Source organism: Setaria italica, chromosome V (genome assembly GCF_000263155.2).
Source record: "Setaria italica strain Yugu1 chromosome V, Setaria_italica_v2.0, whole genome shotgun sequence".
In the NCBI taxonomy this organism is placed as follows: Eukaryota; Viridiplantae; Streptophyta; class Magnoliopsida; order Poales; family Poaceae; genus Setaria; species Setaria italica.
Genome location: NC_028454.1, coordinates 35,770,019 through 35,794,408, shown reverse-complemented (window position 1 = coordinate 35,794,408; position 24,390 = coordinate 35,770,019). Strand labels below are relative to the sequence as shown.

Below are 24,390 nucleotides of genomic sequence, written 5' to 3'. Positions count from 1 at the left end.
TTGATAATAAACGGATTTAGATTAGCAAGTATGCACCTCCCACAATGAAATGCACATGGTAGCAGGCACAACAGCCATAACACAAGGATTTTTTTCCTGTACAACCTGATTCAAGATCAAGATTTCTAAAGTAAACTAAAATTACACAAGCATGCGTGAGGTGAGTTCACAAAAAGATCGGAAAAGAGAAACAACCAAAGTCACCGAACCTCAGAGTTCGCTATGCTGTGAAGAAGTCCTTGAAGCACCAGCGAAGAGATCTTTGGCAATGACGAGCAAGCCTTGCAAGTCCTTCGCTCCCACCTCCAGGCAATCCTTCAGCAACTCCCCTTCCTCCACCTCCCACTTCACATCCATCACCACCTCTCTCAACGGCCCCTAAACCCCAATAGAAGTTCGTAATCGACAGAGCATTGCGCAAATCGAAGGCGCCACGAGTGAATAGGCCAGTTACCTGTTCGGAGAAGGCGTCGAGGAGGCCGTTGAGAAGCAGCCCGGCGGCGTCGCGGACGTCCCCGTAGTGGCGGCGCATCCACTGGGCGGCGTCAGTGGCGGAACGGAGGCGCGAGGCCTCCGCGGCAGCGGCGAGGAGGCGAGACGCGGCGGCCGCGCAGGAGAGGCAGCAACCTGTGGCCGATGAGAAGGCGTAGTGCCGGAGGTAGTCCCAGCCGAGCCCCCACGCGCCACGAGAAGACAGGAGGGACGCGATTCGACGGGCGCGTGCGGCCGCGGCGGCGTCCCCGCGGGCGGCGCGGGTGGCGGCGACGCGGGAGAGGAGCGAGTGGGAGAGCGAGACGAGGGTGGCGGCCTGGCGGAGCGGGACGCGGAGCGCGGAAGCGCGTGGGGGCGGGGGGGTGACGAGTAGGAGGACGAGGACGAGGAGAGGGAGATAGGGTCGCGGTGCTCGCCGGCGGCGAGAGGCTCCGGCTGGGGTCATCGGTGGAGGCCGCCGGTGGTGATGAGAATTTGGATTTGATTAACTCTGAAGTTATCAAAGGCCTCGTGGGCTAAAGCGGCACAAAGTGTTGCCGCGTTGGTTTTCATTGGGCTTTAATACTTAAATGGGCTTTTCCAGCCGATGAGCAGAATAGGCCCAGCATATAATTAGTCTGGTATCGTACAAACTAACCTGGGATTTTCCCAAACTTGGGGCCGTTTGTGTCATATCATGCATGATCTGTATTGCCATTACGTACTTTATTTATGATCTTTATTATTGAACTAACTTATAAAATTATTGCAACCTAATTGTAGCTTTTTTGTTGTGAATTATGGATACAGTATATAGAGCTATCGTAGCTGCCAACGGCGTGCAGTGCTGCTTCTGGCACGCACAAGATCTGGACTAGCACGAGGTATCACTCGGCGTGCAGTACTGATTAGCGACGACGAGAGATTGGCGCTTTGTGGTTGTAAGCGTCTAATCAGTGAACGATGAAAGTAACGGCCACCATCGGTTGACCCAGACCGTTCTCGCCTTCTCGGCCAGAGCGTGCAGTTCGTGCACGCAAGAAGAAGATGGCGGTCCAGCTTCGACGCACGGGCCACCTTCCATAGCCAAAACGACCATGCGAGCATCTCTAGTCATGGAGCGTTCTGCAAGCGTGCTTGATGCAGGACCAACGTCGATGGCTACAGCCCCTCTGGATGTGGATATTCAAAGAAGATAGTTCGACAGTGAGCTTGCTTGCTCGGACTCGAGACACCCGATTACCATGTGGTCGATGCATACTTGCAAGTTGCAACATCGCCCGCTCGCCGGTTACCCTTGGAGCAGGGCATCTGGATTCTGGACTGGATATCTGGTCGTGGCGAATTGTCAATCCAACTATGGCCCATGAGCAGTGCGAGGAGCTAGAAGCCTAGAAAAACAGTGGGTGACACACCGTGACAGAGATTGCAGCATCGGGTGTATTGCATTGTATAAGCAGGGTCGCTGCAAACTGTCCAAGTTCACCACAGACTCAAGTTGCAAACAAAGATCGCCTTTTTTTAACTAAAGAGAAAATATTCCCTTATTGGTTTCTGATACGGAGGGTGCAATGTAGGATAAGACTAGGAAATCTAATGGAGTTAAGGAAAAGAAAGACTTAGCAGATGTAATAGTATCATCTCGTTCAGAGGGTCAGACTCGGCTGTCCGTGTCTGCCTCTGCTCCCCTATCCATCACCTCGGCGTGGCTCGGCCGCACTACTGCGATTGACTACTGATGGCGCTATATAAACAGCTTCGCGGGCCGTCCTATGGCACAGCAGGTGAGCAGGATACGACCACCAGAGGAAGACTATGAGAGGAGCGGTAGCGCCGCCGAGCCTTTTTCTTCCCCTCTTCCTTGTCCTCTCTTCTCTTTCCTTAGTCTCCTCCGCCTCCGGCAAGCAAGACCAGGTCCTCGTCTGCTCACTCTATTTCATTTATTTGATGTTTTTTCCCCTTGCTTAAGATCGACAGTGCAGATGGTTTTATTCATGCACCTGTAAATCCTTACACCCGTCATGCTGGGTAGTGAACCCGATAAAGTCTGTTAGCACAGCTCTGTCAGGTTCAACATACTTGAAAAGATTTGAGTGCTTGTTTTGCAAAGAAGAGACATGCTGCATAACTGAACTATCGCCAATGTGAACTGAACAGGTCTACATTGTGTACCTGGGCGGGCACGCCGGAGCGAAGGTGGAGGAAGCAATCCTGGAGGATCATCACGCGCTCCTCCGCTCCGTCAAGGGCAGGTACCCTACCCTGCAGGCTGCAGGCTTGAGGCTGCCGCATCGACATGGCGTGCGCTCACGCACCTCTCCTGCTCCGTTTGCTCTGATGTTATGGTAGTTTGCGGAGATGGACTAGCGACCAATAATGACACACGCTCTTTGTCGTTCACCAGCGAGGAGGAGGCACGGGCGTCGCTGCTGTACAGCTACAAGCACACCCTCAATGGCTTCGCGGCTATCCTCTCCCGGGAAGAGGCCACGGAACTATCAGGTGCGTGTCCAGTATAGTTCACAGTTCTTGATTTGTAACTTTGCGTCTGGCGGATACTTGACTTCTGTGCACACTTCACCCCGCCTGCCGGCTGCAGAGAGGAGCGAGGTGGTGTCTGCGTTCCGGAGCGAGGGGAGGTGGGCGCCGCACACCACGAGGTCTTGGCAGTTTCTGGGATTCGAGGAAGGGCTCAAGGGACCCGACGGCAGCGATTGGCTGCCGTCACTCGACAAATCCAGCGGGGATGTCATCGTCGGCGTCCTCGACTCCGGTGAGTGAGAGAGAGAGCGCCGTGCACCGCGCCGTTGTTTTCTTTGAAAATGTCCTGCATGATGGCGTGGAAAAAGGAAGAATGCATTGATGCAGGAGGGTCCCGTTCGGTTGTTTGCAATGGCAGGGATCTGGCCGGAGTCGAAGAGCTTCAGCGACGAAGGGCTCGGGCCGGTGCCGGCGCGGTGGAAGGGGGTGTGCCAGAGCGGAGAATCCTTCAGCTCCTCGTCTTGCAACAGGTCAGCAATCACACGCGCTAGAGCCGACCGCTGCAATTTCTTTTCTCCCCGAAAAGTGGTAATACGGCATCCCTTGGACGTCCACCTGACATCTCTATCGGCTCACGTGAGCCGATAGCATAGCGAACTATTGGCCGGCGGCGACCCCAAACCCAGACAAGATTCTCCTCGATCGCTTGAAAGGTGAAACGCACCGGTTTATGGAGTGGTTTTGTCACTAGCTATGTGCCTGGGCCTGGCGTGCGTTCTGTATAGTCGGGATCGGGACCATGATATGCAGGCGTCCAAACAAACCCGTCCCGGGAGCTTTAGCTCGCGAGGGCCAATCATAGGGTAAGGCTCCAGCTTGGCGTCTTCTCGAGTCACTGCTCTGCGCTTTCTATAAGCTCAACGTATAGCTTCTCCCTTTCTATAATCTCGCCTCCTCCTCAGCTCCTCTCTGCATGGTTGCCAATTAATTAATTATTAGTCATTTGCCTGCGGCCATGCATGCACGGGGACAGGACAAACGAGGGCCATTATCGAGACGTGACCGCCGCATACGTACAAACCCTCTGAATCGGATTAGATATTTTTTTGCTCTGAAGGTACTGCTGCAGCTGAACATCGAGTAGGGCCTTGTTTAGTTGCCCAACTTGGGTGCACCCAAATTACTGTAGCAACACTGTAGCGTTTCGTTTGTATTTGTGAATTATTGTCCAAATATTGACTAATTAGGCTTAAAAGATTCGTCTCGCAAAGTACAACAAAATTGTGCAATTAGTTTTTGATTTCGTCTACGTTTAGTACTCCATGCATGTACCGCAAATTTGATGTGATGGGGAATCTTCTTTTTGCATAGTGCCAAAGTTGGGAGTTGGGGGTGAACTAAACATGGCCTAGGTAATCTCGTGATACCACATCCTTGCGATGCGTACCAACTCAACAGAGATCCTTGTCAGAAGTTCCTTCCTCGGTACGTGTTGCTTTATCTTCAAGTGGCCGAAATGGTGTGTGTGTCACCAGCACCACTGATCATTGCTCTGAGAGACTCAGACTGTGCAAGCTACTCGAGTCAAAGCTAACTGTAACTGACTATGTGCAAGCCACGTGTCCACGTACGGTTTTAGGGGTGTTTGATACGAGGTGCTAAATTTTAGTAGGGTCATGTCGGATGTTCGGATGCTAATTAGGAGGAGCTAATTACAAAACTAATTGTAAAGATGGAGTCTAATTCGCGAGACAAATCTATTAAGGTTAATTAATCCATCATTAGCAAATGGTTACTGTAGCACCACATTGTCAAATCATGGACTAATTAGGCTTAATAGATTCGTCTCGCGAATTAGACTCCATCTGTGCAATTAGTTTTGTAATTAGACTATGTTTAATATTTCTAATTAGTATTCAAATATCTGATGTGACAGGATAAAGTTTAGCAGATACCTCCTTACTTACCTCCTACCCCCTATGTGATGTTTCATTCGCTGAGGCATAAAACTAGTTAACACTAAGCAACGTAGAGTAATCTACAGGAAATGAAAATGAACCAGGGGACAGGCCCGTACATTAGGCAGCGCAACTGGAGCGATCGAGCCGGGCTCCCAAAAATTAGGGGGCCCAACTATTAGACTTTAACTAGAGGTTAAGAAGGTATTGGTACGTAATATTCGCCCTTTAATCAATACGTACATAATTTCATATTGCAGTTCTTTGTATGCAAAAAGACATGTAAATATATCTCGATTATTTGTATTTCACTACTATAGTATATATAGGGTCATTTCTTGATTTGCCCCAGGCCTCAAAATCTCCAGTACGGCCCTGCTCGGGGATAAAATGAATAAACGTTGATTGGAGCCTTGAATTGGAGCAGGAAGATCATTGGGGCGCGATACTACCTCAAGGCCTACGAGGCGCACTACAAAGCCCTCAACACCACGTACGCGTTCCGCTCGCCGCGCGACCACGACGGGCACGGCACCCACACCGCGTCCACCGTCGCGGGCCGCACCGTGCCGGGCGTGTCCGCGCTGGGCGGGTTCGCGGCGGGGACGGCCTCCGGCGGGGCGCCGCTGGCGCGCCTGGCCGTCTACAAGGTGTGCTGGCCCATCCCGGGGCCCAACCCAAACATCGAGAACACCTGCTTCGAGGCCGACATGCTGGCCGCCATGGACGACGCGGTCGGCGACGGCGTCGACGTCATGAGCGTCTCCATCGGCTCCTCGGGGGCACCGATGCGGTTCGAGGACGACGGCATCGCCGTCGGCGCGCTGCACGCGGCGAGGCGCGGCGTCGTCGTCTCGTGCAGCGGCGGGAACTCGGGCCCCAAGCCGGCCACCGTCTCCAACCTCGCGCCCTGGATGCTCACGGTCGGCGCCAGCAGCATCGACCGCGCCTTCGACTCCCCGATCAAGCTTGGCAATGGCGTGGGGATCATGGTAAGCAGACGAGGACCGTGCCGTGTTCTTCTGTGTGCATGCAACGAGTGGAGTGTGACATGTGACTTGTGGTTTGTCTTGAACCAGGGCCAAACTGTAACACCATTCCAGCTCCCCGGCAACAAGCCGTATCCTATGGTTTATGCAGCAGATGCCGTTGTTCCTGGGACTCCCGCTAACGTTTCCAAGTGAGTAATCAACTGCAGTAACCCGTCTTCAATTACTGACGATGGACAGTGCTTAGTGCTAACATTGTTCAACGGCGCAGCCAATGCTTGCCGAACTCTTTGTCGGCCGACAAGGTGCGAGGCAAGATCGTCGTGTGCTTGAGAGGCAGTGGCCTGAGGGTCGGGAAAGGTCTTGAGGTGAAGCGCGCGGGCGGCGCGGCCATTCTGCTCGGCAACCCACCGGCATCCGGCAGCGAGGTCCCCGTCGACGCGCACATCCTCCCGGGCACCGCGGTCTCCGCGGCTGATGCGAAAACCATCCTCGGCTACATCAATTCCAGCTCGAGCCCGACCGCGGTTCTTGTCCCGTCGAGGACCGTCGTGGACGTCCGGCCGTCGCCGGTGATGGCGCAGTTCTCGTCGCGCGGCCCCAACGTCCTCGAGCCCAACATCCTCAAAGTACGTACAGATCTCATAATCACCAACTATTTTGTCCTGGACCGTGTACTAATTTCACCTGTGCCCCCGATACAGCCGGACATTACGGCGCCGGGGCTGAACATCCTGGCGGCGTGGAGCGAGGCGTCGTCGCCGACGAAGCTCGACGGCGACCACCGCGTGGTGCAGTACAACATCATGTCGGGGACGTCCATGTCGTGCCCGCACGTCTCCGCCGCCGTCCTCCTCCTCAAGGCCGCCCACCCCGACTGGAGCGCCGCCGCGATCCGATCGGCCATCATGACCACCGGTAAACATCTCATGGCCGTTGCTCCCCACTCCGCATCGGAATTTCTTAAATCCCAACCAAATAAATAATCATCAAGCTCTATGTTTTGCCCCGCAGCAACGACCAACAACGCAGAAGGCGGCCCAATAATGAACGGGGACGGCTCGGTCGGGGGTCCCATGGACTACGGGTCGGGCCACATCCGGCCCAACCACGCGCTGGACCCGGGCCTTGTGTACGACGCGTCGTACGAGGACTACCTCAGCTTCGCGTGCGCGAGCGCCGGCTCCCAGCTCGACCGCTCCGTCCCGTGCCCGGCGCGCCCGCCGCCGCCGTACCAGCTGAACCACCCCTCGGTGGCCGTGCACGGCCTCAACGGCACGGTGACCGTGCGCCGGACGGTGACAAACGTCGGGTCCGGAGAGGCGCGGTACGCCGTCGCCGTGGCCGAGCCCGCGGGCGTTTCCGTCAAGGTCTCGCCGAGGCGGCTCCGCTTCGCGCGCGCCGGCGAGAAGAAGGTGTTCACGATACGGATGGAAGCGAGAGCGACGGGGACGAGTAACGGAGGCGTGGTGAGGGGGCAGTTCGTTGCGGGATCGTACGCGTGGAGCGACGGCGTCCATGTCGTGAGGAGCCCCATCGTTGTTCTCGTCGCGTGATTTTGCTTGTGCCGAAAATTGGAGTGCACAGGTGATCTTTTAAATTCTTCTGCATTGCTTGGAAAACAAAAACCAACTGGGTCTCTGGCTCGGTAATCAGCTGTTAGCAAAGTTGATGTGATAGCACTCCTGCATTATTAACAGAGGCATTTACTTGCCAAAAGAATCACGAATTTCTGGCGCATCTTTTTGTTAAACTACCTATATTATTCGTCGTCAATCGCACGATGCTCGTATCCTTATCCAAACCGTACTACTAACACCAGTCCTGAGAAGTGCCTGTGGCGTGCAGAGCACCGCCGGCTGGTGCAATGCGCCAATGCCTGCTCTGCTCCAATGCCTTACCGCCCTGTCCGCTCGTCCAAGTTACAGGTGTATGACCCACGCCTGTAGCGCTAAGCCAACACGCCACTTTTCTGTGCGTTGAAATGCTGCCACCACGGCACAGTAGAAAGCTACGGGGACGGGACTCGTGGCTAGAGTCCAGAGTCGATGGATATTCTATCGAGTTACTCTGTACGGACAACTGGTAGATTGTCCGTTTCCCAGAAGTAAGCTCTGAAAATTCAGCGGCACAGGTGCGTGGCAATTTGGTTTTATCCCCATAATGTACTCGACAATGACGGCACCGCACGCTCTTGCTTTTACGGGCATAAGGATATATGGTCCTGCAAGTTTATCTGAAGCTACAGTAACTCAGTGACTCGCGTCTTCTTCAGAACTGAATGCACCATTTGTTGCTAACTAGTTGCACGACTTGTAAAAAAAATACTGCATACAAAATTAACAGGAACCAATACGTATGAACCCTGGAAGCAGTATGCGATGTATTACAACAGCCATGATCTAATCATCTGATACGCAGGCCGGATAAGCCAAGGGCCTAACTTGCAGCAGTACAGTAGCTTGCAATTTTGATAGTCTTTTCAAGTCAAGCAAAAGCAATGCGGCATGCCGGGGGCCCTCTTGCTTTTGCTTTCCAGCCCGCGACATTGACGTGCCCGTTTCCCTTTAGTTACCAGCTGAAGCACGTTAAGTTCGTTGCGCACAGCCGGATGTCAAGAGCACCGGAACAACGGCTCCTGTCCTAACGACGGGTTCATTACAAAAGTTGCGTGTTTGGTATGCTAGGGTTTAGCATCCTAGCCGCGCGTGCAACCTAGCTAGCTAGCTAAGCTGATCCTCATGGCAACTGCCGGTCTGGCTAATTGCCAGGTGGGTTAGAGTTAGCAGCACGATTGACACTTCGAAGCTCAGCTTATCCTGATTCAGAATTTTGTTTTTGTTTGTTCTTTGTGTATCCACGAGAGATTACCTGATGCCTCGCAAACGGCACTGTCAACCCAACTTGATCAGAGATGATGCATATGCGATGAGGCAAGCAAGTCGTCGATCGGTCACTGGACCTACTGTGTGCAGGCGCGTTTACCGAACCCAGACGTACGATTTGACACCAGTAACAGTAACAATGTAACATCCATGGCCTTGTATGGTGAAATTTGTCATGCCGCAAGCATACTCCATGGTCTACAGTGAGAGGAGCAAATAGGCATGTGGCAATTTCCAACTGAAGCATACGTGCCGTCCAAACAAAATCTGTTCAGCAAGAAAAGGAGATTTCCTCTCCCAATATGGCAAATACGCAACGCCGCAGTTTCTGTCGCAGAGCAATATGGACATATGGTACTGTTCCTAGTCTCTGCTCCACGCGTGCAATCCCTTTGCCGGACGTCTTGTCATTTACCCGCACACGCAGATTCGCACACGTGGGGACGAACACGACGACCATAGCATATCCTCCTTCGGCCCGACCAAACCGGGTGTTTGATACGAGGCACTAAATTTTAAAAGGATCACATCAGATTTGGACGCTAATTAGGATGATTAAATATGAGCTAATTATAAAAGTAATTGCAGAACCCTATACTAATTCGAGAGACGAATCTATTAAACCTAATTAATCCATCATTAGCAAATGGTTACTATAACACCACATTGTCAAATCATGAACTAATTAGGCTTAATAGATTTATCTCGCGAATTAGACTCCATTAATTTTGTAATTAGACTATATTTAATACTCCTAATTAGTATCAAACATCCGATATGACAGGTGTATCCAAACACGCCTAGTAAACGACCCGATCAACTTTTTCTTGACGCCAGGACAGAACACGAACTGGTGTCAGGGATGACAGGATACGACGTCCGAAAGCACGTCGGAAAAGCATCGCGAGTTGGCACGCGGAGATCGCCAAACTTGCGCCGCCGCGCAACCGAACTGAATAGTCCGGATTGGAAGGGAAGGAACACGTTGGAATATGGCTTTGCCCTCGATTCTTCTCTCCCCCAAAGGCAGCCGGCCGAGCGGCCGAGCTGAACCGCCGCGCCGCGCCGCGCCGGCCGAATTATTCCTTCCCGTTTCGTACGTCAAAGTGTCAAACCCCCACGGCCACGCCGCATACCTACCTGTCACACAACGCGGCGCAGCGCCACACGGCACCTGGCTAGTCTAGCTGCCCGTGTCCACGCCTGTAGCTGACGGGTAGCTAGCGAAGCCAGCGGGCTAGGTGGCCGCCGCAGGTTCCCCAGCTGCTCGCGCGCCGCGCCCACCCTCTCCCCTCTATATATACCTCGCGCCGCGGCGAGCGGCAGAGGGGAAAGGTTTGGACAAAGCCACCGCATTTCAATCCCTGTCGCCACTAGCTAGCTCATTGCAATTCGCAGCTTCAGAGCCGGCCAATTAGCAGCGGGAGGAGGAGGATGTCTCAGAGCGCGTCGAGGTGCGCGGTGGCCGAGCGCCGGCCGTTCACCGAGCCGGTCGAGATCCCAGCTGCCTCCGGCGCACGGGCCGACGAGCGGGAGGCGTTCTGGGGGGAGGAGGACCAGGCCGGCGAGGTGGTGCCGCCGCACGTGCTGCTGGCGCGGCGCAGGGCGGCCGCGGCCTCCTCGTCGGTGTGCTCCGGGCAGGGCCGGACGCTCAAGGGCCGGGACCTGCGCCGCGTGCGCGACTCCGTCCTGCGGATGACCGGCTTCATCGAGAGCTAGCCTCAGCCGGCGGCGCGCGCCCCGCGGCGCCGCGTCGATCTGCCTCCTCGGTTAGCTTAGCATTAGCATCAATGCAGCAGCGTCCGCCGTCCAGTTCCATTGGTTCCTTTTGTGGAATTGAGGCTTAGAAAGAATTGATTGATGTGGCGAGGCATTTTGCATTCGTTTGTAAATTCATACGAAACGTGAGGTGAATTCAGTCGTAGATGTGCAGTGTGTTGATGTGTAAAATAACCATGTGCATCAGTGCATTCGCCAATTTGGTTCGGAGAAACATTGTTTCTTTTGAAAAGGATGGATTGAAAATGCTGGTTTCTTCAGACGCGCACCATTACACGTTGCTGCTGATTCAGCGATCTTTCTTTCCTGCATGTCTTAGGAGTTCTTGACCTGCTCAAACAATAGTGCACATAGACCACAACAAGTGCAGTAACTTGCTGGCAATTCCTAACCGATAATATATAATCGACACAGGCCAGGAAAATGACTATGGATTAATAAATATTCCGAGATTACAAATAATCGTACGTCCACTAGCTAGTACTACTAATACGTTCTTATCCTCTCATAAATACACCCGGAGCAAGTAGTCAAGCGAGACGATGCTGCAAGAGGAAGAGTTCCAAGAAGCAGACATCCTATGGCCAGATGCAGCGGAAGTCCTGGAGTCACCCAGGGTGTACTACGCTCACGTCGGAACCGATGACGATGGCGAGTACTCCGGCGAGCCCCGGCGTCCGATGAAGTTGCAGCTCCGGCAGAAAGCTTCTTCCCCCATCGACATCCCCGGCCGGAAGGTCGTGGACGCCGTCGGTGCAAAAGGTACCGAAGTATCAGCTGGGTTCAGCAAGTTTTGCGTGAGCCCCGCCGGCGTCGGTGCCGGTAGCGTCGTCGTCAGCAGCCATGTCCTCGTGCCGCCGCATGTCATCGTCGACCGGAGGGCCAAGAGGGACAAGGCGATGATGATGCTCGCCGTGCCCAGCGGGAGGGCCGGGGTAGGGCGAGGAAGATGCGCGAGTAGCTTTACAAATTTTGTTTGGAAATAATGCCCTCTCGCTTCAATTGGAGGAGCAGTTTTGAGTTCATATAGGTTTTTGCATGCGTGAATTCTTACGTGACTGCGATTGAGAGTATGAGGGTTAGCAAGCTCATGTGATTTGTTCTTGAGGATGGCCACGTTTGTTTTATTCTAACGGTTGTCGTGCAGTTAGATTTCAGTGTCAAAGTGAATTTCAGCGGAATCCCAAAGTCAGTTCAGATGAACTTGAATATTAGTCACTTTTAGCTGTGAGCTGAACATGAAAACTAACCAAATTATGCTTGTTCATCTCGTGGGAAGAAACAAGAAAAATGGCTAATACCATTTTCCCCCAGTTCAGCCAATTCTTTCCCTCTAACAGAAAGGAATCTCTCAAAGTAACTACTAGAGCAGGAGTTTATCCTGCAAGAAGGAACCTATCTGCAGGAAGGGGTTGAAAATTTTATATTGAGCCTTTTGATAAGATTTACAGCTACGAGATGAGTAGCACACACCTCAGCACAAGTATCCCAAGCAGATAAACATTTTCTCCCCTACATAAACAACCTTATCTCCTCCTCCCATTTTGGTATGCTGAAATTTTACCCCTGGAAGTAACCCTTGTCGTCCTCTTTCCTATCCATCCAGGTGTACACCAGCACACTTGTCTACACGAAACCTTTATGAACGACGTATAGGTGTCGCCCTCTATATCGAAGCATCTGGATATGCAGGACACCATTTTACGGCTGACTTTGAAGAACCGGGAGCATCCCAATTGGTTGGTTGCGCCCCACGGAGACGTGGGCACCCTGGTTTGGGTTCCTTGCCCACAATAGGAAGGATGCATTGACCTCCCTAGCATCAACGTGAAAAGTTTTAAATAAACAACGAATTTTTCATGTGGCTTCCGACAAGCTGGAAGTCCAGAAAAAATTCAGTAGCAGCTTTTCGAAAAAGCTCTACATGCACAATTTTAAAAAGTTCTTGATCTGAGGGTTCTGCTCCACCTGTTCATTATCCTGGCCTCATGTTGCTAATACTATACTAGTGAAATAATCATTGACTTACCGGAAGCATCCATTGTTCCTTCTATTGAAAACGCAACAACCAAAGGGCTGACGTTGCACGTCCACAGGTAGGACACGTCAGACTTGCAGTATACAATCGCGACTTCAAATTACAAGAGTTCTTATACTCCAATTCTCAAAACTGAAAAACCCAACAAACAAGAGAAAAACACAAGACTAAGGGGGTGTTTGATCCTGGAGCTAAAGTTTAGTCCGTGTCACATCGGATATTTGGATGCTAAATAGGAGGATTAAACATGAGCTAATTACAAAACTAATTGTAGAATCCCTAGGCTAAATCGCGAGACGAATCTATTAAGCCTAATTAATCTATCATTAGTGAATGTTTCCTGTAGCATCATATTATCAAATCATGGACTAATTAGACTTAATGGATTCGTCTCGCGATTTAGCCTAGGGGTTGTGAAATTAGTTTTGTAATTAGCCTATGTTTAATACTTCTAATTAGTGTCCAAACATTCGATGTGACAGGGGCTAAAGTTTAGCCCGGGGATCCAAACACCCCCTAAGAAAGAAAGTTAGAAAGACTAATCTTCGAACTTCTTCTACGTCATTACATCAACCTTGTTTTGTATTCATGCAGCAACAAATCTTCACATCACTCGTCTACTTATAAACTCTTGATGTCAGAAACGTTCTGTAGTAATACGACCAATCACACCTGTTGAACAACCTCCACCAACCACCCAAGAGAGCTAGGAGTGGCAGTGTCAATCGACAGAGCTCCTAAGACGACGCCTAAAGGGAGGGGATGACACCACTGCGCCGCCATCATCCGACCAAACTAGTCAAGGTCTTCACCTAAAAAGCTCGCTGAAGAGGAGAGAATAGGAGCCACGGTGTAACACCCTAATTTTCAAACTTTAGCAAATTAATAAAATTTGTTAGAATTTGCTAGAATTTAATGGCTTGTGTCTAAGGACTTAGGATTTTCTGAAGTTGCATTTAATTTATTAGGCATTTAAATCTTTTTAAAAATAAGTTAATGAATCATAGCATTTCATTATTGCATTCATGTTGGTACATTTTCTCTTTTAGTGTTGAGTTCAAATTTGTGTTTGAGCTCATGTTTGAATTATTGTTTGAATCCCTTTTAAACAATAGGCGAACCTTTCTCTTTCTTTCTCTCTCTCTCTTCTTTTAGCCTGCGTTTCTTTTTGGCCTAGATCCGCAAAAGCAGTACCGTAGAAGCCAACCTAGAAGGCTAGCTTAGCAGCAGCCTGCCTTCTCCGCACCAGCTAGCTCCAGCGCCTGCCTCCGCCACGTGTCGCTGACGGGTGGCCCCCACCCGTCATCCCCCTCCTCCCACACACACCTGAGCTGAACTCGAGCTCGAGTCCGTGTCGCGCGCGCCCCCACCTTCAAGGCTTGGCCTGCACGCCAAGGCCACCCCTAGGGCTTTATAAACCACGTCACCACCTCGCACTGACCCTCACCAAGCCCTAAGCCCCGCGCTCGAGCTCCAGAGCCACCTGCGTGCCACAACCCGAGTGGCCAGGCCGCTGCACTCGATCTCTGCTCTCGTTGCCTTGTCATCGACAAGATCACTACCCGGAGCTTTATGTCGTGGTAAGGAAGCCGCTCGTAAGGATCCCGTGCGCTCCCGTGACTTCCTTCGCGTCCCCGAGCTCGCCGGACTTGCCGGTCCGCCGCCGTGCCACCTCTTCAAGCTTCACGTCACCGTCACCTTCTAATCCTATCGTAAACCCGCACATATTGCTTCGCCACCCTCTTGGTGACTCCAGGGCCAAATCACGTCGCTTCTTGTGGCCGGTCGCTCGAATACAAGCTGGTTCCGATGAGTCAGCCCTGTTCCGCCGCCGCGCACCGCCATCTCCACCGCTCGCGCGCCGCTCGCTTCCTCTCGGCCTACCGCCAGCCGTTCGATCGCGACCCAGCGGTCTAGATCTAATCTGGGCTAGGTCAAACTAGGTCAATACCGGTCAACCAGAGCCACCCACGCCACTTTTGTTAAAGAGCCCTCATTGTTTTCTCTTTTTGCACCCGAGATCCATCTACTAGTTCAAAAGTAATTAGATCTAGGTTCTTTTTCTTCTGTTTTAGCCCCTTTTCTTTTATAAAATATCACCTGTAAGGCTTTGAAGTCTTTGAGCAGCAAGGGCAAGTTCAGGAAGGCAAGTCGTGTCCTTGATCACAATTTGATCCTATGCAACCACATTTGCTATGCACTTTATGTTTAGAAACATGATGGGTCCTATTTAAGGTTTGCCTAGTTTTTCCCCATACTTTTATGTTCTTGAAGACTTTGAGGAGTTGTAGGCGTACATGTGCCACCAGTCAACTACCCGTGGAGTCGTCGTCATCGTTAGAGTTCCGCTGTTAGGATAAAGACTCGTTTTGCTATTCGAATTAAAGACTTTCAGTCATGTAATAAATTTAATATTCTATTTATGTTTTGGCATTGCCTATGGTATTTACTGAAGTCGTTGCATGTGTGAAACTTGATCCTGGCGCACATGTAACTTATTCATCTGGTTTTGCCTTTAAAATCGGGTGTGGCAGAAGTGGTACCAGAGCTGCGTTAACTGTAGGATGTTAGCCTAGTTAGAAAATGATCGAATTTAAAGATTATAATGCTTTACTAGCCATTCTTACTTAATGCTTGCTTTAAATCTTCTTTAATATGCTTATTCTTGCTTTTATCTCATCCTTATTGCTCTACTTGCTTCTTTATCTTGCTTTTGTCATTCTTTTCACTCTATGCTTCTTACTCTCACTTCAAGGAATCCTTCATATTTGTTCTTCTCAGCGGTCTTGATGGGGTGGTTGAACAAGTTTGATGCGGTCATTTAGTGTGCCAAGAGGTCAGTTCTTCTCACCAGTCTTGATGGGGAAAGGATTGAATTTGTGGCTACTTTACTATCAGCAGTAGATTGTGTAGTGAATCAGTTGGGTAGGAAAGCTTTGGAGGATATCAAAGTGGTGTGTGACTACCCAGATGTTTTTCCGGATGAGTTACTAGGTATGCCACCTGACCAAGATATTAAGTTTGTTATTAATCTTTTACCTAGCACTGCACCTATTTCTAAGCATTCATATAGAATGTTTGTTGATGAATTAAAAGAGCTTAAGAATCAATTAAAGGAATTATTGGATAAGGAGTTCATTCGCCCTAGTTCATCACCATGGGGAGCACCAGTCATCTTTGTAGAGAAGAAGGATGGTACTCAAAGGATGTGTGTGGACTACAGATCACTTAATATGGTGACCATCAAGAACAAGTATCCATTGCCTCACATTGAAAATTTATTTAATCAGATGAGAGGAGCCAAGGTATTCTCCAAGATTGATTTGCTTTCTGGCTATCATCAGATGAAGATCAAGCCATCCGATATTCCCAAGACCGCTTTCACCATCAGATGTGGGCTTTATGAGTACACAGTTATGTCGTTTGGGTTGGCTAATGCACCCACCTATTTCATGTATCTGATGAACAAGGTATTTATGGAGTATCTTGATAAGTTTGTTGTGGTATTCATTGATAATATTATGATCTACTCCAAGAATGAGGAAGAGTATAAGGAATATTTGAGGCTAGTACTCTAGAAGCTCAAGAAGAATCAGTTGTATGAAAAGTTCAGCAAGTGTGATTTCTGGCTCAATCAGGTTTCTTTTTTTGGTCATGTCATCACCAATGGAGGAATTGCAGTGGATCCAGTCAAAGTTAGGGATGTTTTGAAGTGGATGTCACCACAGACAGTTACAGAACTCATGAGTTTTCTTGGACTTGCTGGATACCACCGTAGGTTCATTGAAGGATTCTCTAAAATAGTGAAGCCTCTCACATCACTATTAGAGAAGGGAAAGGAATTCAAGTGGACTAAAGCCTGTCAAGCTAGCTTTGAGGAGTTGAAGAAGAGATTGGCTACAGCTCCAGTGCTAGCGATGTCAAATCTGCAGAAGAGTTTTGATATCTATTGTGATGCGTCTTAAGAGGGCTTAGGCTGTGTTCTTATGCAGGAGGGACATATTATAGCCTATGCATCCAGGCAATTGAGGAAACATGAGCAGAATTATCCTACTCATAATTTGGAGTTAGCAGCAGTAGTGCATGCCTCGAAGATTTGGAGGTATTATATTCTTGGAACCAAATGCCAGATCTACACTAATCACAAGAGTCTAAAGTACATCTTCACTCAGAAGGACCTTAATCTGAGGCAGCACCGTTGGTTGGAGCTGATCAAGGATTATGATATGGAGATTCACTCTCACCCTGGTAAAGCAAATTTGGTTGCAGATGCCTTGAGTCGGAAGAGTCATGCCAACATGGCTCTAGCATTTCAAATGCTTGATGAATTGATGAAGGAGTTTGGGAAACTCAACTTGGGGATAGTTGCTCGTACTAAAAGAGTGACTATGGAAATAGAACCGACTCTAAAACAGGAAATACGGAAGGGACAGCTTGAGGATGCCAAGATCAAGGAGATCAAGGAGCTTATGGAAGAAGGAAAATCTCCAGATTTCATAGAGGATGATCAAGGGACTATATGGTTCAGGAAAAGGATTTGTGTGCCAGATGTGGGAAATCTCCGAGACACCATCTTGAGGGAAGCTCATGATTCAACCTACTCTATCCATCCTGGTAGTACCAAGATGTACCAAGACCTCAAGGAGAAGTATTGGTGGTATGGGTTGAAGAGAGATGTGGCTAAGCACGTACCTTGTGTGATATATGCCAGAGGGTCAAAGCTGAACATCAGAGGCCTGCTAGATTACTTCTACCATTAAAGGTGCCAGTATGGAAGTCGGAAGAGATTAGTATGGACTTCATAGTGGGATTGCCTCGTACTCAAGCTAGTTATGACTTTATATGGGTAATTGTGGATAGGTTGGCTAAAGTAGCTCACTTCATTCCTATGAAGACCACTCACTCTGAGCTAGATTGGTAGAATTGTATATGTCAAGGATTGTGTGTCTGCATGGTGTGCCAAGAAGATAGTGTCTGATAGAAGTACTCAATTTACATCTCGTTTCTGGCAGAAACTTCATGAATCCATGGATACTAAATTGAATTTTAGTTTAGCCTACCATCCTCAGATAGATGGACAGACTAAGAGGAAAAATTAGATTCTAAAGGACATGTTGAGAGCCTGCACTCTAAAACATGAAGGTAGTTGGGATAAGAGTTTGCCCTATAGTGAGTTATCCTATAACAACAACTTCCAAGCTAGTCTCAAGATGGCACCATTTGATGCGCTATATGGAAGGAAGTGCAGAACCCCCCTTATTGGAGTGAGATAGGAGAGAGTCAATTATTTGGGCCAGAGATTATCCAGGAAGCTGAAACATAAGTTCAGATCATCAGAGAGAACCTGAGGATAGCCCAATCCAGGCAAAAGAGTTATGAAGATACTAGGAGGAGAGAATTGACCTTTGAGGAAGGTGATTACATGTATCTCAAGGTGTCACCTATCAGAGGCATGCGCAGGTTAAAGGAAAGTTGTCACCTCGCTTTATTGGACCCTTCTAAGTTCTAGAGAGAATGGGAGAAGTAGCCTACCGATTGGAGTTACCCAATCAACTCTCAGATGTGCATAATGTGTTCCATATCTCTCAGTTGAAGAAGTGTCTTAGAATTTCAAAGGAACAGTTACCTATGGAGGAGTTGAATATACAAGATGATCTCACCTAAACTGAATCTCCTACCAAAATCTTGGAGTTACAGTGGACTCAAAATGCAAAGGATGAGGCAACATGGGAAAGACAGGATGAACTGAATGCAGAATTTCTCTAGCTCTTTGCTAATCCATCTGAATCTCGAGGATGAGATTCATCTTAAAGGGGGCAGGATTTGTAACACCCTAATTTTCAAATTTTTGCAAATTAATCAAATTTGTTAGAATTTGTTAGAATTTAATTACTTGTGTCGAAGGACTTAAGGATTTTCTAAAGTTGCATTTAATTTATTAGGCATTTAAATCTTTTTAAAAATAAGTTAATGAACCATAGCATTTCATTGTTACATTCATGCTAGTGCATTTTCTCTTTGAGTGTTGAGTTCAAATTTGTGTTTGAGCTTATGTTTGAATTATTGTTTGAATCCCTTTTAAACAATAGGAAAACCTTTCTCTTTCTTTCTCTCTCTTTCTTCTTTTAGCCTGCTTTTCTTTTTGGCCTAGCTCCGCAAAAGCAGTACTGTAGAAGCCAACCTAGCAGCAGCCCGCCTCCTCCGTACCAGCTCGCTCCAAGGCCTGCCTCCGCCGCATGTCGCTGACGGGTGGCCCCTACCCGTCATCCCCCTCCTCCCACACGCACCCGAGCTGGACTTGAGCTTGAGTCCGTGCCGCGCATGCCTCTACCTCCGAGGCTTGGCCTGCACGCCAAGGCCGCCCCCAAGGCTTTATAAACTGTGCTGCCGCCTCGCGCTGACCCTTACCACACCGTAAGTCCCGCGCCCGATCTCCAGAGCCACCCACGCACTCCGCTAGGTCGCCGCGCTCGATCTCCGCTCTTGTCGCCTTGTCGTCAATAAGATCACCGCCTGGAGCTTCACGTTGTGGTAAGGAAGCCGCCCGTAAGGATCCCGTGCGCTCCCATGCCTTCCTTCGCGTCCCGAGCTTGCTGGAGTTGCCGGTCCGCTGCCGTTCCACCTCTTTGAGCTTCACATTGCCATCACCTTCTAATCCCGCCGTAAATCTGCATAGATCGCTTCGCCGCCCTCTTAGCGACCTCCAGAGGCAGATCGCATCGCTTCTGGTGGCTGGACGCTCGAATATGAGCTGATTTCGTTGGGTCAGCCCCGCTCCGCCGCCGTCTCCGCCACCCGCGCACCGCCCACTTCATTCTGGCCTGCCACAAGCCATCACATCACGACCCAGCGGTCCAGATCTAATCTGGGCTAGGTCAAACCAGGTCAATACCGGTCAACCAGAGCCGCCCGCGCCACTTTTGCTAAGGAGCTCTCGCTGTTTTCTCTTTTTGCACCCGAGATCCATCTAGTTCAAAAGTAATTAGATGTAGATCCTTTTTATTTTGTTTTAGTCCCTGTTCTTTTATAAAATATCGCCCGCCATTCTATATATGCTCTTTTACACGTTAGACCTTCTGTTTATATGTTTAATTAGGTTTTAGCCCTCAGTTTCTTTAAGTTTAGCCCCTAGAAGTTTAGTTTCCTCGCAGTTAAACCCCTAAACCTTGTTTAGCTCATATCTTTAGCGTTTTAAATCCATTTTGAACGATTCTTGTGCCTACAAGTTCGTGTTAACACATGGATTAGTGTTATTATCCTATTTTGCTCTGTTAATACTGTTTAGTATATTGTTTTCTTATTTTAGTTCTTTATTTGCTTGTATGTACTTGTTTGATGCGCATAGAAGGATTGCAGTTCGAGGGATTCAAAGAGCAAGGTTTTGTAGACTTTGAGCAGCAAGAGCAAGCTCAGGAAGGCAAGTGATGTCCTTGCTCACAATTTGATCCTATGCAACCTTTACTTTTATGTTCAATACACATATGCTATGCATTTTATATTTATAAACATGATGGGTCCTATTTAAGGTTCGCCTAGTTTTTTGCCTGTACTTTGATCAATCTGGGTTTATATCATGTTGGGTAGTTTTTCTTAGTTGCTCTATTTGGGTACGGTGGTATTAATGAACCAAAGATTAAACTTGTTTTACTTATGCTATACCTTTCATTAATACAAGATCATGCTTAATTGTAACATGAAGCGACCACCCAGGAAAACAGTACAACCACACGAACTACATGGCTTTAATCTTGGCTAAGTAATTAGAGACTCTAGTTTGGGGTAATCTTACCGAAAGGGCAAGAGGGGAGGCGTTGATAGTGTATAGCCTGGCCCTCATGCTCATCTGCTCTATGGTAGCTTCACAGTCTTGAGAGAGGTTTATGCTCTACTTCGACCTGAAACCTTAGTGGGTTACCAATTACTAGGGAATCTTTGTAAAGGTCTCGTAGCGTCCCTATGCAGTCACACCTCGGTAGCGTGATGAGTGCTTGGCCAGCATAGCATGGTTGGGCCTAAAGTTCTTTTGAACTTTTACGCGACTTGTGGTGAAAGTGTACAACCTCTGCTGAGTATAAAACTGTTATAACAGCCGTGCTCACAGTCAAGAGCGGCCTGGACCCTCACATGATTAATCTGTCGGAAGTTGAATTAAATTGTTGTTATTTATTGATGTTCTATTTATTTATGTTCATGCTTAATGTGGGTGGTATAAAGTTATACTTACTAATTGCTAATAAAACTTGACCAACCAATTAAAATGTTGAAATGTTGTTAAACCATAGCCTATCCTTGCATAGCCTTACACTACACATTCCCCACGCTTGCTGAGTACCAACCATAAGTGTACTCACCCTTGCTAAAATCGTTGCTCAGACCAAGTCAACTTTGAGGAGGTTCTTAAAGACTTTGAGGAGTTCTAGGCGTACGTGTGCCACCAGTTAATTGTCTGTGGAGTCGTCGTCATCGTTGGAGTTCTACTGCTAGAATAAAGACTCGTTTTGCTATTCGAATTAAAGACTTTCGGTCATGTAATCAATTAATACTCTCTTTATGTTTTGGCACTGTCTATATTTACTGAAGTCATTGCATGTGTGAAACTTGATCATGACGTACATATAATTTATTCATTTGATTTTGCCTTTAAAACTGGTGTGACACACGGATAACAACTTGAAGAAGGTAAACGACGCCCTAGGGTATCGCCGTCATCGGCCTGCAAACAGGCACAAGCTTTTGCCTGCACCCTATTCCCTACACCACACTGCCGGCCTAGAGCACTCGGAGTAGCAGGGCGACAGTAGAGCTCGGGCCGGCCCTCCAGGCGGCGGCACATCCCCCCCTCGACACGGACGCCGATCGGCAGCAGCGAAGGGAGAGGACGAACATCCGGAGGTGGGAGAAGCAGATCCGGTCAGGGGAGCACGGATCTGACCTCCGGTGATGAGCTAGAGGCCGCCGCGGCGCCCCCAGTTTTGTGGTATATGGGTTCAGCCATTTCTTTATTTCTGGGTAATAGTTTTCTATATGTGTTCAGGCATTTCTTTATTTGTGAGCAATGGAAGAAACTTTCAGCATACATAGTCTTACTACTGTAATTTAAGCTGGTTAGATTTTCTTATATGGTGCAACCGGTGTAGAAGGATTCTTTCAATGATAAATGATGTGTTTGTCAACAGCGAGATCTTAAGATGACTTTGTTAATTTCAAGGTCTACCTATTATATAGACCATCACAGGAATTGCGTGAGAGATGTGTACTCCATTAATAGGAATGTAGATGTGTGTGCGTATGTGCTTTGTTTCTGGTGAAAAAAAAGAGATAAACCAATATGAGGAGGGCTGTTCCAAGTTCAATTCTCACCTTGTAGTAAGGAAATTGATACGTATATACTCCTAAAAAGTGCAACAGGCAGTAAGATTGAAGTTTGACGTCTCCCTATAAATCATTTTGTTGCTTCGCGCCGGGGAGGAGGTTTCGCGACAAAATTGAGTAGTGAGTAGGTTTCATAAACAAAATGAATTATAGTGACAATGTCAAACAACTTAATGAATTTTCGTTTTGCAATTTTAAACTTCTGCAGGCCCACCCGCCGCCACGTCCTCCTTCCCCGAAGCCTCGAGCACAAGCTTCTTCCAATCATCGGTGCTGTCCGTAGCGTAGTGATAAACCATCATTGACTCGCAGCGAGATGGGCCCACCGTTCCCCGGATCGCGCTCCCATACGCGGGCGGATCGTGCCCATTGCCAAGTGTCGCTTCGTGGAAGTTGAAATATTCTTCCCCGTTCGTACGCTAGCTACATGCCGGTTTCGGTTTTCTCCATTTTGCTGGTTCAAATGGAACACGCGTCTTGTGCAGGCACGTGGACCCTCCTCAACCCTGTAAAAGCTTGGGCGCTACTCCGCCCGGCTGGGCGCCGCGCACACCTCGCCGGCGGCCGCACGCAAGTGACGCCACTCCCAAATCAATGAGATCGTAGCCATCGTATATATTGTATGGCATGAGGCCATGAGCTAATAATTAAGTTCAAGCTGAGACCAGCATTGCACCCCAGATTCCGTATGCCTCCCAGCCGAAGACCAACGAACGCCTGCGCCTGCGCGGCAGATCGAACTACCTGGAAAGTTTGCCGACGTGTTGAGAGGCTAGAGAATCTGACATAACAATAGTTTATGTATATCCATTGGAGTTTCACGCATCAGGGTTCACGCCGGGCTGATGAGGTGCTTGATGCTTCAGAGGAGACTTCTTCCAAGTGACTGTTGTTTGGCCGCAGTACTATCTTGTCCTGCGAAAAGGATAATCCCCCCGCCAAAAATGACTGTTGTTTCTGTCTCTCTCTCTCTCTCAAAAAAAGTGACGGTTGTTAAACACACGATGACACGAACTCATTTGTCTGACGCGTTACCTTCTTCTATTGTGTAACCATTTCGATCAAAATTCGAAAGCCTTTGTTGACCCATCCGAGTCTGTACGATCTGAATATCTGATTCAGACCTGGCAGAACTTACTGCATTTTCCCTCATCCTCTCCCCGTGTCTCCCACAACGCCGCTGCCGTACGCGGGAAGCTACCACGCCTGAAGCGAACACACAGCGCCTATATATACGCGCCCTCCCGCACTCCCGCTCCCATCCGCCTCTCGAGAACCTTTCGTCCACCAGAAGCCAGGCGAATTGAGCTACTTCCGATCTCCAGAGCGACCTCGAAGCGCGCAGGCGAGCGAACCGAATCGACGGCAATGGCGAATGCCGAGGAGTTCTGCGAGTCCGAGGTGCTGTGGCCAGAGGCGCCCCACGACGCCGGCGACGCGCCGCCTAGCTGCAGCTCGTCGCCCGCGCCGCCGCGGCGGTCCGGGACGCCGGCTCGGGGAGGAGCCCCCGACGGAACGCCGCGGCGCTCGGGCTCGCGGCCGGTGGACATTCCTAGGCCCGCGCGCTCGGCGGCCCTCCGGAGCGGCGGCGACGACGACGACGAGGACGGCGGCCGGAACGGCACGATGGTGCCGCCGCACGTGCTGGTCTCGCGGCGGCGGCCGGAGGGGGGGGCGGCGTTCGCGCTGCGGTCGGGACCGGGCCGGGCGCGCGAGCTCAGCCACCTGCGCAACTCCGTGCTGCGGATGACCGGCTTCATCGAAGGATGACAAGGCTGACCCGTACTTCGTTGTGTGCATATGCAAAGCCAAGACTGCGAGAGTGCAAGCAAGACTAGTCGTCGTCTCCATTCACACCAGTTGTGTTCGTGTAGTCGGCGGCATCGCCTATTTTGTTCGTCTGTTTTCCTGTGGTCCATGATCACATTGCATCTCGATTTGTTAAGAGAAACCTCTGGATTTGGTTCATTGTCAGTTCATTTTCTCTATCCATGTGTGGAGAAGCACCCATTGCTAATTGTCAAGGGATTTAAACCATTTTTGGTGGAAAACATGTGTCCTTCGACCAAACAGGTTTGGTAATCTGAATGTCTGATGAGTTGAACTCGAGGAAAACGTGCAATTTAGCAGACTGGACCTGAATGTAATTCGGCTCCCTGTTCTCCATCAACTTGTGGAGAAGCTTCCATTGCTTACTGTCACCTTGTTTGATCCATTTTGAGGAGAAATGTGTTCATGACCGAAGAGGTCTAACCTGATCACTTGAACTCGGGCAATTTAAACAGACTGACAATTCTGAATACTGCAGCCATGCCGCCTTCTAAGACGCGTTTCTAAGTTCCATCAGGAAAAAAGAAAAAAGATGAGCGCATATCTAATTCACGTATCAAACACAAACAGCGGTATTCTTAACAGTT

General features: G+C 49.3%; 4 protein-coding genes across 4 annotated transcripts; 3 read left to right on the top strand and 1 right to left on the bottom strand.

Annotated features, from left to right (window-relative positions):
- Positions 1 to 965, bottom strand: LOC101754354. The gene is made up of 2 exons (XM_004969764.4): positions 455 to 965; positions 1 to 378 (listed from the first exon to the last, which is right to left on the bottom strand). The coding sequence occupies exons 1-2, from the start codon at positions 935 to 937 to the stop codon at positions 211 to 213; spliced, it is 651 nt and encodes a 216-aa protein (XP_004969821.1). The 5' UTR covers positions 938 to 965; the 3' UTR covers positions 1 to 210.
- A 1,272-nt stretch (positions 966 to 2,237) lies between these two features.
- On the top strand, positions 2,238 to 7,639 carry LOC101753958 (subtilisin-like protease SBT5.6). Its single transcript, XM_004969763.3, has 10 exons — positions 2,238 to 2,385; positions 2,629 to 2,723; positions 2,876 to 2,973; positions 3,071 to 3,244; positions 3,371 to 3,482; positions 5,338 to 5,902; positions 5,990 to 6,090; positions 6,171 to 6,528; positions 6,604 to 6,817; positions 6,914 to 7,639. The coding sequence occupies exons 1-10, from the start codon at positions 2,287 to 2,289 to the stop codon at positions 7,453 to 7,455; spliced, it is 2,358 nt and encodes a 785-aa protein (XP_004969820.1). The 5' UTR covers positions 2,238 to 2,286; the 3' UTR covers positions 7,456 to 7,639.
- A 2,442-nt stretch (positions 7,640 to 10,081) lies between these two features.
- Positions 10,082 to 10,708, top strand: LOC101753536. The gene has a single exon (XM_004969762.4). The coding sequence runs from the start codon at positions 10,219 to 10,221 to the stop codon at positions 10,501 to 10,503; it is 285 nt and encodes a 94-aa protein (XP_004969819.1). The 5' UTR covers positions 10,082 to 10,218; the 3' UTR covers positions 10,504 to 10,708.
- Positions 10,709 to 23,216: 12,508 nt separating this feature from the next.
- On the top strand, positions 23,217 to 23,961 carry LOC101753132. The gene has a single exon (XM_004969761.2). It carries the CDS (start codon positions 23,342 to 23,344, stop codon positions 23,741 to 23,743), a length of 402 nt encoding a protein of 133 aa, XP_004969818.1. The 5' UTR covers positions 23,217 to 23,341; the 3' UTR covers positions 23,744 to 23,961.
- The last annotated feature ends 429 nt before the right edge of the window (positions 23,962 to 24,390 follow it).